This window comes from Megascapheus bottae, chromosome 31, assembly GCF_031878675.1.
Source record: "Megascapheus bottae isolate mThoBot1 chromosome 31, mThoBot2.hap1, whole genome shotgun sequence".
NCBI lineage: Eukaryota > Metazoa > Chordata > Mammalia > Rodentia > Geomyidae > Megascapheus > Megascapheus bottae.
In genome coordinates, this window is record NC_143539.1 from 6,441,064 (window position 1) to 6,454,397 (window position 13,334).

The 13,334-nt window shown below is 49.7% G+C and overlaps 1 protein-coding gene across 1 annotated transcript; it reads right to left on the bottom strand.

The window, feature by feature from the left end:
- Window positions 1–1,309: 1,309 nt before the first annotated feature.
- LOC150043824 (cytochrome P450 2A5-like) lies at window positions 1,310–11,326 on the bottom strand. Its single transcript, XM_090322997.1, has 9 exons — window positions 11,118–11,326; window positions 10,466–10,628; window positions 9,761–9,910; window positions 9,077–9,237; window positions 7,675–7,851; window positions 5,255–5,396; window positions 3,673–3,860; window positions 2,326–2,467; window positions 1,310–1,553 (listed from the first exon to the last, which is right to left on the bottom strand). The coding sequence occupies exons 1-9, from the start codon at window positions 11,295–11,297 to the stop codon at window positions 1,372–1,374; spliced, it is 1,485 nt and encodes a 494-aa protein (XP_090179123.1). The 5' UTR covers window positions 11,298–11,326; the 3' UTR covers window positions 1,310–1,371.
- Window positions 11,327–13,334: the final 2,008 nt, after the last annotated feature.

The following is a 13,334-nucleotide window of genomic DNA, read 5'->3' on the forward strand; positions in this document are numbered from 1 at the left end:
AAAATGGCGACTTAACCCTCCCTTTCGGTTTTGGGGGAGAAGCTGCCCCTGTAAAATGGCAGCTTAACCTCCTCTTCCAGTTTGGGGGAGGAGCCGCCGCTGTAAAATGGCGGCTTGGCCTCCTCTTCCGGTTTAACATGAGGTGGTGAAGAGTTTTCGCGGGAAGAGGGATAGTAAAATGGCGGAGGCCGCTCCACACCCCAATTGTCTGCACTTGCTGTAGGGCTCAGGGGCCCGAACCCAGGATCAAAGGGACCAGAAATCCCTCCTCAGGGTGAGGCTCTAAACCCTTTTTTTCCTGAGCAGCAGGAGGGCCAACTCTCCACAACCCTGAGCTCTCCTTGTCAGGAGGGCTAACTCTCCACAACTCTGAGCGCTCCTCCATTGAAGTTTCCTTGGCCCTAGATGTAACTGAGCCAGGATAGAAGCAGGCCTTAAGGGCAGACAAAGTTGGAGAGACCCCGAGGGGAGGGTCCTCTCCCAAGTTAATCTCCCTCCTTCTCACCAGGCGCTCTATGTGGTCCCATGCAGCCCAGTTGAAAAGCTTGGCCACCATTAACCAAGAAGTGGCGCGTGTTAAGACCTCCCAGACCTTCTCAGCCTGGGGAGCTGAAATCTCCAAACCTCTGCTTTTAAATCTAGACGCTGTGAGCGCAGGGCCCTTCTTGGTGTGAGTTTGCCCCATCTTTTCAGGGACACCCTTGCCTCCTAACCTGCTTGGCTTGACTCGCTGACGGTTCCACCTCTAATGAGCGTTCTTTTCGTGCCCCACGTTGGGCGCCAGAATCTTGGGGTTTTTACTCTTTCTTGCCTCCTGACCCACAAGAGGGACAGAGAGAACACGCCCCAACTAAAACAAGACCAAGAAAGCAAAGGGCCAGTTGGTGGCCACACCCAACCTTCCCTCATGGGAGGGAAGTCACTCAGGACACTCCAGGGACATTTGTCATGGAAAAACTCATTTATTTTGGAAGTACATTGGCTCCTGCATCCTATTTTAACCCAATCAGCACAAAGGTGGGCAGGGCAGGTAGAATGTGTGCTATCAGAGAGGGTGGAAGTGTACAATGCCAATCCCAGAGGTAGACATCACAAACCACAGCCAAGCCTTCCAACCAGGTGACAGGCAGATTGGGCCCCAAAACCAGGAAGTGAGCACTGGACCACGAGGAAGGCCTTCTACAGCATTTCATTTCCTTAATGTGACATGCACCACAGGTTAGCCATCTGGATTGCTTCTTCTTCCCATCTGATCTATCCATCCTCGCATGTCCCACTCATTTTTTGCCCTGCTCCTCACCCCTCCCAGTGTCTCCACCTCTTGCCCCTCCCATGCCCTCCTCTCCCCTCCACCAATCACAGCCCCAAAGCTCAGTGAGGCTGGAAGCTTATAGTAAAAGTCGGTGGGATTGTGGCAAAGCCCACGTTTTTAGGGGTCACGTCGATGTCTTCAGGCGCCTGTGTGGACTTGAAACGGAAGTTCTGCAAGATGGTGGTGAGGAAGAGAAAGAGCTCCATTCTAGCCAGGCCTTCCCCCAAACAGAACCGCTTGCCTGCAGAGGAGAGGAGGGAGGGCAGGGATGAAACTGCTCTCTCTGACATGTCACTCACAAACCCCAAGTCCAGAGTTGAGTGTTCTAAAGGACAGGGGTAGGAGGGTGGGGAGGGTATGGGCTGTAAAATTCTTTCCTGAGGGACTTTTCATAAAGGATCCCATCCCCCATAAGCCTCACTTTACTGAGTCTGTGAGTGGTCTAGGCATTGTCCTTAAGCTTTTTCCCTCAAGGCTGGAGCTCTAGCACTTGAGCCACACCTACACTTACATTATCTTTTGTGGTCAGTCATGGAGCATGAACTCAGGTCCTGGGTGCTCTCCTGAGCTTCTTCACTTCAGGCAAGTGCTCTACCACTTTGAGCCACAGGGCCACTTCTAGTTTTCTAGTGGTTTATTGGAGATAAGAGTCTAACAGACTTTCCTTCCTGAGCTGGATTTGAACCATGAACCTCACATCTCAGACTCCTTTGAGCACTTAGGAAAGACAGATGTGAGCCACAAACAACCTGACTATCGCAGTCTGTTCTTGATTTTCCTCATCTCTGAATGAAATCTGATTATCCTTTTTCTCATTCCTAGACTCCCATACAGGATGCTTGGGAATTATGTGGGGAGGGGCAGGTACATGTGGTTGATCACAGAGTAGATCTGAGGGGAACCACCAAGCTGGAGAAAGGTATTAATGAGGCTGTGGCTCGAGAGGGGGCTGGCACCCACAGCTGTGCCCTTTGCTATGAGCTTTGGCCTGGTGGCCAACACGGGTCACTTACCAATGGAAAAGGGGACAAAAGCATCACTTTTCTTAAACTGTCCCTTGTCATCCAGGAAGTGGTGAGGGTTGAAATCTTGGGGGTTGGAGAAGAACTTGGGGTCTCTCAGCACAGAACCCAGCATGGGGATCACTTCAGTACCCTGAAAAGAAGACAAAAAATGGGATCCTGGGGAAGCAGAGGGAAAGATGAAGGGGCTGAAACTCCCAAGGAAGGGGTGGGAGGGGGAAGGATGTGGAATGGTGGGGTGAGGGTGGAGGAAGGGGCTTCAGGACCATGAGGTTCAGGTCCCTAGGGGTGAGTAGAAGTTTGTGTTCTCTGACACCAGATGGTTGATGTTAACAGGGTAGAGGCTTCTTGAAGCTGGAGGTTGAAGATCTATAGCTCCTGGCTCCCCAGGCAGTGGATGGGGATGCGGGGTGGGGCCAGGAGGAGAGACGTGGAAGGAAGATATGCACAACTGTGAGTTCAGGAGCCTCTAGAAGGATCTATTGCAGTCTGGAGATTTTTGTTGTTAAGCAGCAGGTCTGGGTAAATAAGGGGTTCCTCTCTCTCTCTCTCTCTCTCTCTCTCTCTCTCTCTCTCTCTCTCTCTCTCTCCTCCCTCCCTCCCTCCCTCCCTCCCTCCCTCCCTCCTCTCTCTCTCTCTCTCTCTCTCTCTCTCTCTCTCTCTCTCTCTCTCTCTCTCTCTCTCTCTCTCTCTCTCTCTCTCACGTGTGTGCATGTGTGTCTGTGGGTCTGTGTCTATGTGTGTCTCTGTGTGGTATCTGAGCGTCTGTATGTGTCCCAGACCTGGGGCTTGTACTTAGGGCAAAGGTATTGTCTCTGAGCTTTGTTTTGCTCCAGGCTGCTGTCCTACTCTTTTGAGCCCACAGCTCTGCTTCCAGCCTTTTTGTGTGTGGTTAACTGCAGATAAAATTCTCAAGGGAGTATTGCTGTGGTGCCAAGGGTAGAGTGCTAGTCTTAAACAAAAGAAACTCCTAGACAATGATGAGTCAGGCCTGGAACTTTAAAAATAAATAAGTTAATAAACAGAGTCTCACGAACTTTCCTGCAGGTCCTGGCTTTGAACGTCAATCCTCAGACCTCAGTCTCCTGAGTAGCTGTGACGACAGGCCTGAGTCACCACTGCTGGATTTGCATCTCTTGATTTAAGAAGACTCAAGTGAAGGCTTGAATCTCCTGAGCAGGGACTTCTGCGGGGAGCTGGGGTAGGGGAGTCAGGAGGGAAAAGTCCCTGAGTAGGAAAGAAGGGGCATGGCAGGTGAGGAAGTCTTTGATTAAGAAGGAAGACAGGGTGTGGAGAGAGTGTAACACAGTTGGGGTCCCGGGGTCTGGCTAGTGGCACCTTGGGCAGAAAGAACTCCCGGAACTTGGTGTCCTTGGTGACTCTGTGGGTCAGCCCCATGGGAATTATGTCTCCAAATCTCTGGATCTCGTGGATCACGGCCTCTGTGTAGGGCATCTTCATTCGGTCCTCAAACTTGGGCTGGCGGTTTCTGCCAATGACTTGATCGATCTCTTCGTGGACTTTGGCTGGGGATGAGGAGAGAAGAGGAAATGTGGGCTGGGATCGTGGTCTAGTGATAGAGTGCTCAGTTAGCATGCAGGAAGCCCTGGATTTGATTCCTCAGTACCACATACACAGATGTGGCACTGTGGCTCAAGTGGCAGAGTGCTAGCCTTGAGCAAAACTGTCCAAGGATAGTGCCCAGACCTTAAGTTCACACCCCACGACTGGCCAAAAAAAAACCCCAAAAACCCCGAAAATGTGTTTAGGTATGTGAAATCTGTGAAGCGGGGATGAGAATTTAAAAAAATAAAAAAGAGCACTGGTAACTCAGCCATGTCATCTTAGCTACTCAGGAGGCCAAGACTGGGGATCCCAATTCAAAGCCAGTCCAGGCTGGAAAGTCCCTGAGACTCTTAACTCCAGTGAACCATTAGAAAATCAGAAGTGCTGCTGTGTTCAAAATAACCTTGAGCAAAAGAACTCATGGACAGTGTCGAAGCCCTGCATTCAAGCCCCACAACATGAAGGAAGGAAGGAAGGAAGGGAGGAAGGAAGACAAAACTGGGTGCAGGCCTTAAACAATGAACGACAGGCTCATCATTCATTCACAACAGCTGTTGGCCATTGGCTCACTCTCTTGGTGGTATTAAGGGAGGCAACAGTGGCTCAAACCTATCATCCTAGCTATTCAGGAGGCTGAGATCTGAGGTTCCCAGTTCAAACCTAGTCCAGGCCCGAAAGTCCATGAGATTCTTAGCTCCAATTATCCACCAGAAAATGGAGAGTGGAGCTATGGCTCAACATGGTAGGTAATTGAAGAGCTCAGGGACAGCGCCCTGGCCCAGACTGATGAAAAAGAAGAGGGGAGAAAGAGTCTTAGGGGCGCTGCTGTGAAAAACAGGCAGTGAGGTCTTTCATGGTTTAGATCAGGAATTTACCAATCCTTTCAGGGAGCATATGTATAGAAATATTATAGATGTATATATATAATATATGTATATATTGGCAGTCATGAGGCTTGAACTCAGCACCTAGGTTCTGTCCCTGAGCCTTTACAATCAAGGCTAGTGCTCCACCACTTTGAGTCACAGGTCCACTTCCAGCTTTTCCATGGTTCATTACAAATGAGAGTCTCCTGTACTTTAATGCCTACACTGGCTTTGAACCATGATCTTCAGATCTCAGCCCTCTGACTAAATAGGAGGACAAGCCTGAGCCACAGCACCCGGATTCCAGTGATTTTATGCCTACGACTTGAATAGCCAAATCCACAGGCTACTCTCCCCGCTCTGTTGATTAAGGCAAAGCCTGTGTGAGGGTTCAGGTTCTTGGGACAAATGAAGACAATGCAGCTGACTTATCAGAGCTCTTAAGATCCACCGTCCCCAGTCTCTGTCCCCGCCCCTCCCGGCCTTACCCTCCACATCCGGGTGCTTCATGAGCAGCAGGAAGCCATAGCGCAAGGTGGTGCTAACAGTCTCTGTGCCCGCAAAGAACAGGTTCAGTGTGGTGAACACCAGGTTCTTCATGTGGAATTCTGTGTTGGGGTTCTTCTTCTCCTGTAGGGAAAGAAATGAGTTCAAGTCCACCCCACTTCTCATGCCTTTGAAGAATCTTCTGGAACATTCTCTTGGGGATCTACTTCTGTGAGGTCCAGGTGGAAAATTAATCTGCCACCTCTCTGTCCACTTTTCAGAATTATGCCCATGATTCTGACTGTGGTGAAAATATACTTCTCACCTTTGTCTGAGTGATTGATTGATTGATTGATTTCGTGAGTCATCGGGCAAGAACTCAAGGCCTGGCAACTTTCCCTGAGCTCTTTCTCTGAAGGCTAGTGTAGAGACCCCCCAGACCCAACTCCTTCAGTAAACCCAGAGGCTGCACAAACAGGAACTTCTGAACCCTACTCAGCCGTCCAGAAGCTCCAGGAACTAGCATTTGTTTCCCACAGTTGAATGGGACCCAGCTGGCGTGAGAACTTTCCATCACTTTCCACGAGCCTGGGAAGCTCCCTAATTCCTGTCTTATCTCACACGACCACCTGATGGGTGTAATCCTGTGATTTTTCCCTTTAAAAAGACTGTGTAAACCCTGATTAACGACTCCTCCCAGTCTCCCTTCCAAGTACCTTTGGACGAATTCCCTGCCTGGCTTGTATCCCCCAATAAACCTTGCTTTTGCATTTCAGACGCCTCTATCTCGATGGTCTTCTTTGAAGTGACACCTCCTCTAGGCACAACACTAGCACCCTATGACTTTGAGCCACTGCACTACTACCAGTTTTGTGGTGATTCATTGGAGATAAAAGTTTTACGGAGTTTCCTGCCCAGCCTGGCTTTGAATTTTGATCCTCAGATCTCAACCTCCTGAGTAGCTTGGATTACAGGTGTGAATCTCCTGCACCCAGCTGTTTTTCTTATTAAAGAATTTATTAGTATTGATTTGTATAACATATTTTAAATGATGGGTTTAACAAACAAGTATTCAAGAAGGGAATCTCTATAAAATCACTGGTACTTAGATTTTAAAACATAACTAAAATTAGGCTGAGGGTTTGTATGGCATAGATACATAGTAAAGTATGTAAAAAACATGATGTCTATAGAGTCATAAATTATTATGTCTATATAGTTGTGTTTATATTTCCAATACCATGTGCATAGCATCACCCAGCCTTTTTTTTCCATATATGATTGAAGACTGGGATTCAATCTGGTACCTGATGCTTTCACCAACTGGCTGGCACTCTACCAACTGATCCAGGCCTCCATGCCCCTGCTAATTATCTGAGGTGTGTGTGTGTGTGTGTGTGTGTGTGTGTATGCCAGCACTAGGACTTTACCTCTAGACCACTCACTTCCATTGGATTTGATGACTTAAACAACGAGCATTCAAGACAGATAGGGAGAAAGCTAGCTGGCACAACTTTTCATGCTGTGTGAGCTCAGGTAGATCACCGACGCTCTTTGGCCTCTGATTCCTTGTTGTGAATATAAAATAACTTCATTCAACAGCTAAGATGGGCCAGGTACCTATGGCTAATGTATGTAAACCGAGCCAGAGGATTGGTTGCTTGAAGCTAGCTTGGGAGAAAAGTCTGTGGGTCCCTTTACTCCAGGTAACAACCAACTCCCCGCCCCCCCCAAAAAAAAACTGGGGTGGGAGTGTGACCTAATGATATAGTGCTTGCCTACCATGCACAAAGCCCTGGGTTTGATTCCTTGATACCACATACAGAGAAAAGACCAACAGTAGTGCTGCAGTTCATGTGGTAGAGTGCTAGCCTTGAACAAAAGAAGTTCAAGGACAGGTACTTAGTTCAACCTCCAGGACACCAACAGACACAAAAGGCACTGATGGGCACTAAATACTGTGTAGCATAGCCAGGTGGCAGTGGCTCACACCTGTCATCCCAGCTACTCTGACGCCTGAGATCTGAGGCTCAGGGTTCACAGCTAGCTGGTGCAGACAAGGGCCTGTGAGATTCTTCTCTCCAGTTGATCACTCAAAAGCTGGACGTGGCACTGTGGCTCACGTGGTAGATCACTAGCCTTGAGAGAGAGAGCTTGGGGTCAGCGCCCAGGGCCTGAGTTCAAGCCCCACAACCAACAGAAAAAAAGCATGGATACCACAGGTAATGCAGTGCAGTTGGCTGCAGCATGGTCTCCACGGATGATGTTGTGTAGAGGAGCACCCATGCTCAGTAGGATCGCTCTGTAGATGACTGAGGATGAAGTGTATAAATCTCCGAGCGCCTTGTTCTCTACCCAGCCCCATCTGAGGCCCCTCTGCCTGGCTGTGGATCTCCGCCCACCCCCAGGCAGCTGGACCTACCTGCTGCATGCGGATGAGAAACGAGTCGATGAAGTCCCGTGGGGAGTTGGGATCCAGGGTGCGCTGGTTCTGCTCCACCTTCCTGCTTACAAAGTCCTCCAGCCCCTGCAGCTCCTTAAAGGCCTGCTGCTGTGGGCCTGGCAGGTGCTTCATGATGGAATAGAACATCTCAAAGAGCTGAGGACAGGGGGTCATGGGGAGAAAGCAAGGAAAAGACCTCCATTCACCAGGCAGCAGATTACACACCTAAATCCCAGCTACTCTGCAGCTGCAGTCAGGAAAAGCCTCAGGGTTGAGGCAACCCTGCCTCACAGACATAAATGAATGAATAAATACAATACAATAAGGAATGGTGATGTGGATCACATGACAGGTGATTGCCTCATATGCACAGGCCTTGGGCTCAATCTCCAGGAAAACAAAAAGCAAAATCACACCCCTGCCCCCATTGTCAGTGCACTCCACAGGCCACGGGGACCATCTGACATCCTCCTGCCTCCAAGGCCCCCTTAAAACCAGCCTCGACATGTTGTACACCTGGAAATTTACACCAGCACCTAGAGCAAGTGAGCAATCCCCAGTTCTCCTGGTCACCCTGGCATTTCCACCATGGGCTGAAAACAGAGTCTGCTGGAAGAGTGCCAACACCACCCCCTGCTTAGCTCCTGGGCTGCGAGGTGGCAGCAAAGCAACTTTACAACCTCTGACAGATGCGCCCTGCCAGTCCTGGTGAGGACTGTGCTGCGTCTCCCAGGTGCTCTACCACTTGATCCACGCCTCACTTAATTGAAGGTAAGAATCTCACAGACTTTCCTACTCAGGATGGCTTCAAACCTCCATCCTCAGATCTCAGCCTCCTGAGTAGCTGGATTACAGAATTGAGTCACTGGCCTTCATGCTAGGTTATTTTTCTGAGTTGTGAGACTTGAACTCACGGCCTGGGCACCGTCCCTAAGCTTCTTTACTCATGGCTTGCACTCTACCAATTGAGCCACAATTCCACTTCTGATATCCTGGTGGTTTACCAGAGATAAAAGTCTCACAGCCTAGGGCCAGGAATTTGGCCTAGTGGTAGAGTGCTTGCCTAGCAGTCTACCGGGTTCGATTCCTTGGTACCACATACTTAGAAAAAGCCGGAAGTGGTGCTGAGGCTCAAGTGGTAGAGCTCTAGCCTTGAGAAAAATCCAAGGACAATGCTCAGGCCCTGATCTTAAGCCCGGGACTGGCAAAAAATAGTCTCACAGCCTTTCCTGTCCTAGGCTGGCTTTGAACCACACATCTCAGATCTCAGCCTTCTGAGCAGTTAGGAAGGCAGGTGTGAGCCACCAGTGCCAGCTATTTTCAAGTAAGGTCCATGACCTGGATTTTGCTGAGACTTGGAGCAGGGGTGTGGGGAGGTTACCTGCCCGGAAGAAGTGGCTGTGAACTGGAAGCTTCCCAGCATCATTCTCAGGAGAGACAGGAGCTCCTGGTCCTCATAATCGAAGCGGTCCCCGAACACAATGGAGCTGATCACATTGCAGACGGTTCTGCTCAAGTAGAAGGTGGGATCTATGAAGGAGCCTGCAGGGTGGAGAGTGAGGGGTTTATGAAGGTGCCTGAGGGCTGGAGGGTGGAGACTGCAGAGGTGGACAATGAGGAGTCTGCAGGAGTGGAGAAGGGGGTCTGCAGGGTGGAGAGTGAGGGGTTTATGAAGGTGCCTGCAGGGGTGGGGGGTGGAGACTGCAGAGGTAGAGAATGAGGAGTCTGCAGGAGTGGAGAATGGAGGTCTGCAGGGATGGAGAGTGAGAGTAATATAGGGGTTCACGGTTGGGGAGTCTGCAAGTGTGGAAAGTGGGAGTCTGCAGGGGAATTGAGAGGAAATATACAGAAATGGAGGGTGAGGGTTTACAGGGGTGAAGCCTTTAGTCTGTAAGGAGGAGAGCAAGAGACAGTGGGGGATCCAGAAAGAACTTTCTTGGAGCAAAAGGACCAAACCAAGTGACCAGATGCCAGTGTGATAGGAAAGATTTTGGGGAGAGGTTGCCTGGGTCCTAGGATCTCCTTCCTCCCCGTCCCATTCCCTCCCCCTGCTCTCCCTCCTCACCTCTCGTGTCCCTCAGGGCCTGGATGAGGAAGCCTGCCTCCTCCTGGATGCGCTCCTCAATGCCACGCTTGCCCACGCCGAAGTCACGCAGCGTGGTGATGGAGAAGCGCCTCAGCTGCTTGGCTCGCTCGCCATTGCTGAAGATCACGCCTGGGGAGCAGGGAGGGTCAAACCAGGTGACCAATAGAGTGTAAGGGGTACAAAATAGGGGACGCTCTACCTGCAGAGAGCACCTCTGGGGCCGTGGGGTAGCCAGGAGAGGCCCAGAGGCCACATTGTGCAGAGAGCAAGTGGAGACAGCAGGAAAGTCCTAGGGGCAGGAGAGGGGGGGCTGCTGAGCTGGGAGGGAAAAGCTCAGACTCAGTGCCAAAGGTGTGCAGATCATGGGGAAAGAGACAGACAAGGGAGACAGGGTCCCCTGGGCATAGAGAAGAGGAGACAGCAAGCCCTCACATTTCCATGCACAGAGGCAGCGGGCCTATGGAGGGAAGGGGGAAAGAAGGAGAAGGGGAGAGGTAGGAGCCAGAAAAGGTGAGCTGACTTTGAAGTGCATTTTCAAAAGCAAAAGGAATGAAGGGTTTCTGTCCACAGAGACCCAAGAGGCAGAGTGGAAAGACATTGGGACAGTCTGAGGAGAGCCAGAAGCTTGAAATATGCAGAAGAGAAAGGCTGGGGAAACTGAGGCACCATGTGCATCCTACCCACCATAGCCTTGGAAGAGCCAGTCTGCAATGGCCAGCTCGCCTCGTCCACTGAACTCGTCGGCCTGGTCCACCAGAGCCTCCTTCACGGCCTCCTGGCCACACAGCACCACGACACGGCGGTGGCCCAGGTAAACCGTGAACACGGGGCCATAGCGATCTCGCATCTGGGGGAAGAGTGGATGGGAAGTCTGAGGAACCAGCTTCCAGTTATTGGGTGTAGTCACCCAATACTGGTAGTCAACAGACGGACCTATTCCTACATGTGGTCTTTTCCTGCTCAGAAAAACAAACAAATGTTTTTGTGCCTGTCTGAGGGCTTGAACTCAAGACCTGGGCATTGACCCTGGGGTCTTTTGCTCAAACCTAGCACTGTACCACTTTGAGCCACAGTGCCACTGCCAGTTTCCTCGTAGTTCATAGGAGATAACAGTCTCACAGACTGTCCTGTCTGGACTGGTTTTGAACCCCAATACTCAGTGTCCGATGACAGGTGTGAGTACAGTACCTGTATAGAAACTGAAGTCTAATGATTCCCACCCACCCCCATGTCTGAGAACAAAATCCCCTATTTAAAATTCAGGCTCACCCCGTCTGTGGTCAGTGCCCTGCCCCTGGGATCCGGGCTCACCTGTCCCAGCCCCCATCCCACACACCTTCATGAGAGAGTTGTACATCTGCTCCGTGTTCAGTTGCAGACAGTTTCCAATGAAAGGCAATGGCGTGGGGCCTGGAGGCAGTTTTCCCGAGAGCTTCCTCTGCCGCCAGACAGACATCACCACCAGGACAGTCAGACAGGTGAGCACAGCCACCAGCAGCATGCCTGAGGCCAGCATGGTGGCAGTCAGGGTGCCAGTCAGATGGTGGTGGCTGAGTCTGGTGTCTTGCTGTGTTTATATCTGTGGGATGGAAGCCTGGACTTTGGCCTTGATTTCATCACTGTCTGTTTTCCTTGCATGTGACTTCTTTTCCCTGTCTCCCCTCCTGTGAACCCCACCTTAGTTTGAGATGTAGCCAATGGGACAGGGACGGGAGGACCTCAGAATTAAGGAGAAAGAGCTGGGCTGGTGGTCCTAGAGGAGAAAGAGCCCCAAGACTGTGGACCCATTCCCTTCCACATCAAGGGTCACTCTCTTTGAACTTCAGATAGAGGGTCTCTCTGATTAAGGACCCTGAAAGTATGGGTGGATTTTTTTAGGGTCTCAGGAGAGGTGTAGGTTTTATTCCAATGACTGGTGGAATATAGGGGCTTATAGGCTTACAGTGTTTCAATGAGGTGAGTTTTGGGGAGTTCTTGGGTGATGGATTGGAGGGAGGGGACTGGGCTAAGACAAGCCTTTGGACAACTAAAGCAAGATCTGAGCCTCTTTGGCCTTATAATAGCAGCTGAAAAGGTTCAGGAACACCCCCCTTTTACATATTTAGGCCATATATTAGGCCACACTATTTTAAAAGCCAAAAAATACAATTAAAAACTTCACACTTAAGAACTCTTCATGATTTTCAGCAATTCTTAGGAGATATAAATTGGCTTCGGCCTTATCTAAAGCTGTCCACAGGAGAGTTAAAACCCCTCTTTGATCTCTTAAAAGGAGATACCAACCCTACATCCTTGCGCAATTTAAATCCTGACGCCAGGAGGGCCATCCAAATAGTAGAAAAGGGAATTTCCCAGCAACAAGTGACCTATTGTGACTACTCTAAACCATGGGGAGTTTACATTTTAGCTACTTCTCACTCCCCAACTGCTGTATTGTGGCAGGATGGCCCACTTTTATGGCTTTATCTACCATCAACACCCAGCAAAGTGCTGACCCCCTACTACGAATTGGTAGCTAATCTGATACATATGTGCCGAGTGGATTCCCGTAAATATTTAGGTCAGGAACCTCATTTTATCTGTGTCCCATATAATTCACAACAACAAGATTGGCTATTCGCCCATTGCGATTCTTGGGCCATTGCTTGGGCCAATTATATGGGAAAAAATTTTGCATCACTACCCGTCTAACAAACTCCTCCAATTTGCTGCGTGTCATACGTTTCTATTTACTTCCATAGTACGGGCCTCGCCTTTATCTTCTGCCGCTTTAGTATTTACAGATGGATCCTCTAATGGAACGGCTGCTTTGACCATTAATGGGAAAACTCAATCTTGGGTTACGGGTTTTTCCTCCGCCCAAGAGGTAGAGTTAGAGGCTGTTTTACAAGCACTCATCCTGTTACAAGACGAGCCCTTTAACTTATACTCAGACAGCCAATATGTAATTCGTGCTCTTCAAGTCATAGAAACTGTTCCCTTTATTGGAACTACTAACTCCAATATCCAGACCCAATTTCGCCAAGTACAAACTTTGCTTTGTTCTCGCAACCACCCCTGTTTTTTTGGCTTCATTCGAGCTCACACTAATCTTCCTGGCCCTTTAAGTGAGGGTAACGCAGTTACTGATTCTGCCACCAGAGTTTATTTAACTCAAGTTGAACTTGCTAAGCAGTCACATGCCATCCATCATCAAAACAGCCGAGCCTTGCGCCGACAGTTTAAATTATCTAGAGAAGCGGCACGTCAAATAGTTAAAACTTGCTCCAACTGTGTGCCCTTCTCACCAGCTCCTCATTTAGGTATAAATCCATGAGGACTGCTTTCTAATCACATTTGGCAGATGGATGTCACACATGTTCCATCATTTGGCCGATTAAAATATGTTCATGTTACTGTAGATACTTATTCTAATTTTATCCTGGCCACCCCCCTTGCTGGGGAAGCTACTAAACATTGTATTTCTCACTGAATTCGATGTTTTGCTGTGATGGGGATTCCCTCGCAAATAAAAACAGATAACGGCCCTGGCTATGCAGGCCAAGCATTTCAT

Coding starts and splice junctions, on each gene's coding strand:
- LOC150043824 (XM_090322997.1), bottom strand. CDS start 11,297: ATGCTGGCCTCAGGCATGCTGCTGGTGGCTGTGCTCACCTGTCTGACT. Junction 9,238..9,760: donor GGCCCTGAGGGACACGAGAG/GTGAGGAGGGAG, acceptor TCCACCCTGCAG/GCTCCTTCATAGATCCCACC. Junction 5,397..7,674: donor TTCTCATCCGCATGCAGCAG/GTAGGTCCAGCT, acceptor CTTTCCCTACAG/GAGAAGAAGAACCCCAACAC.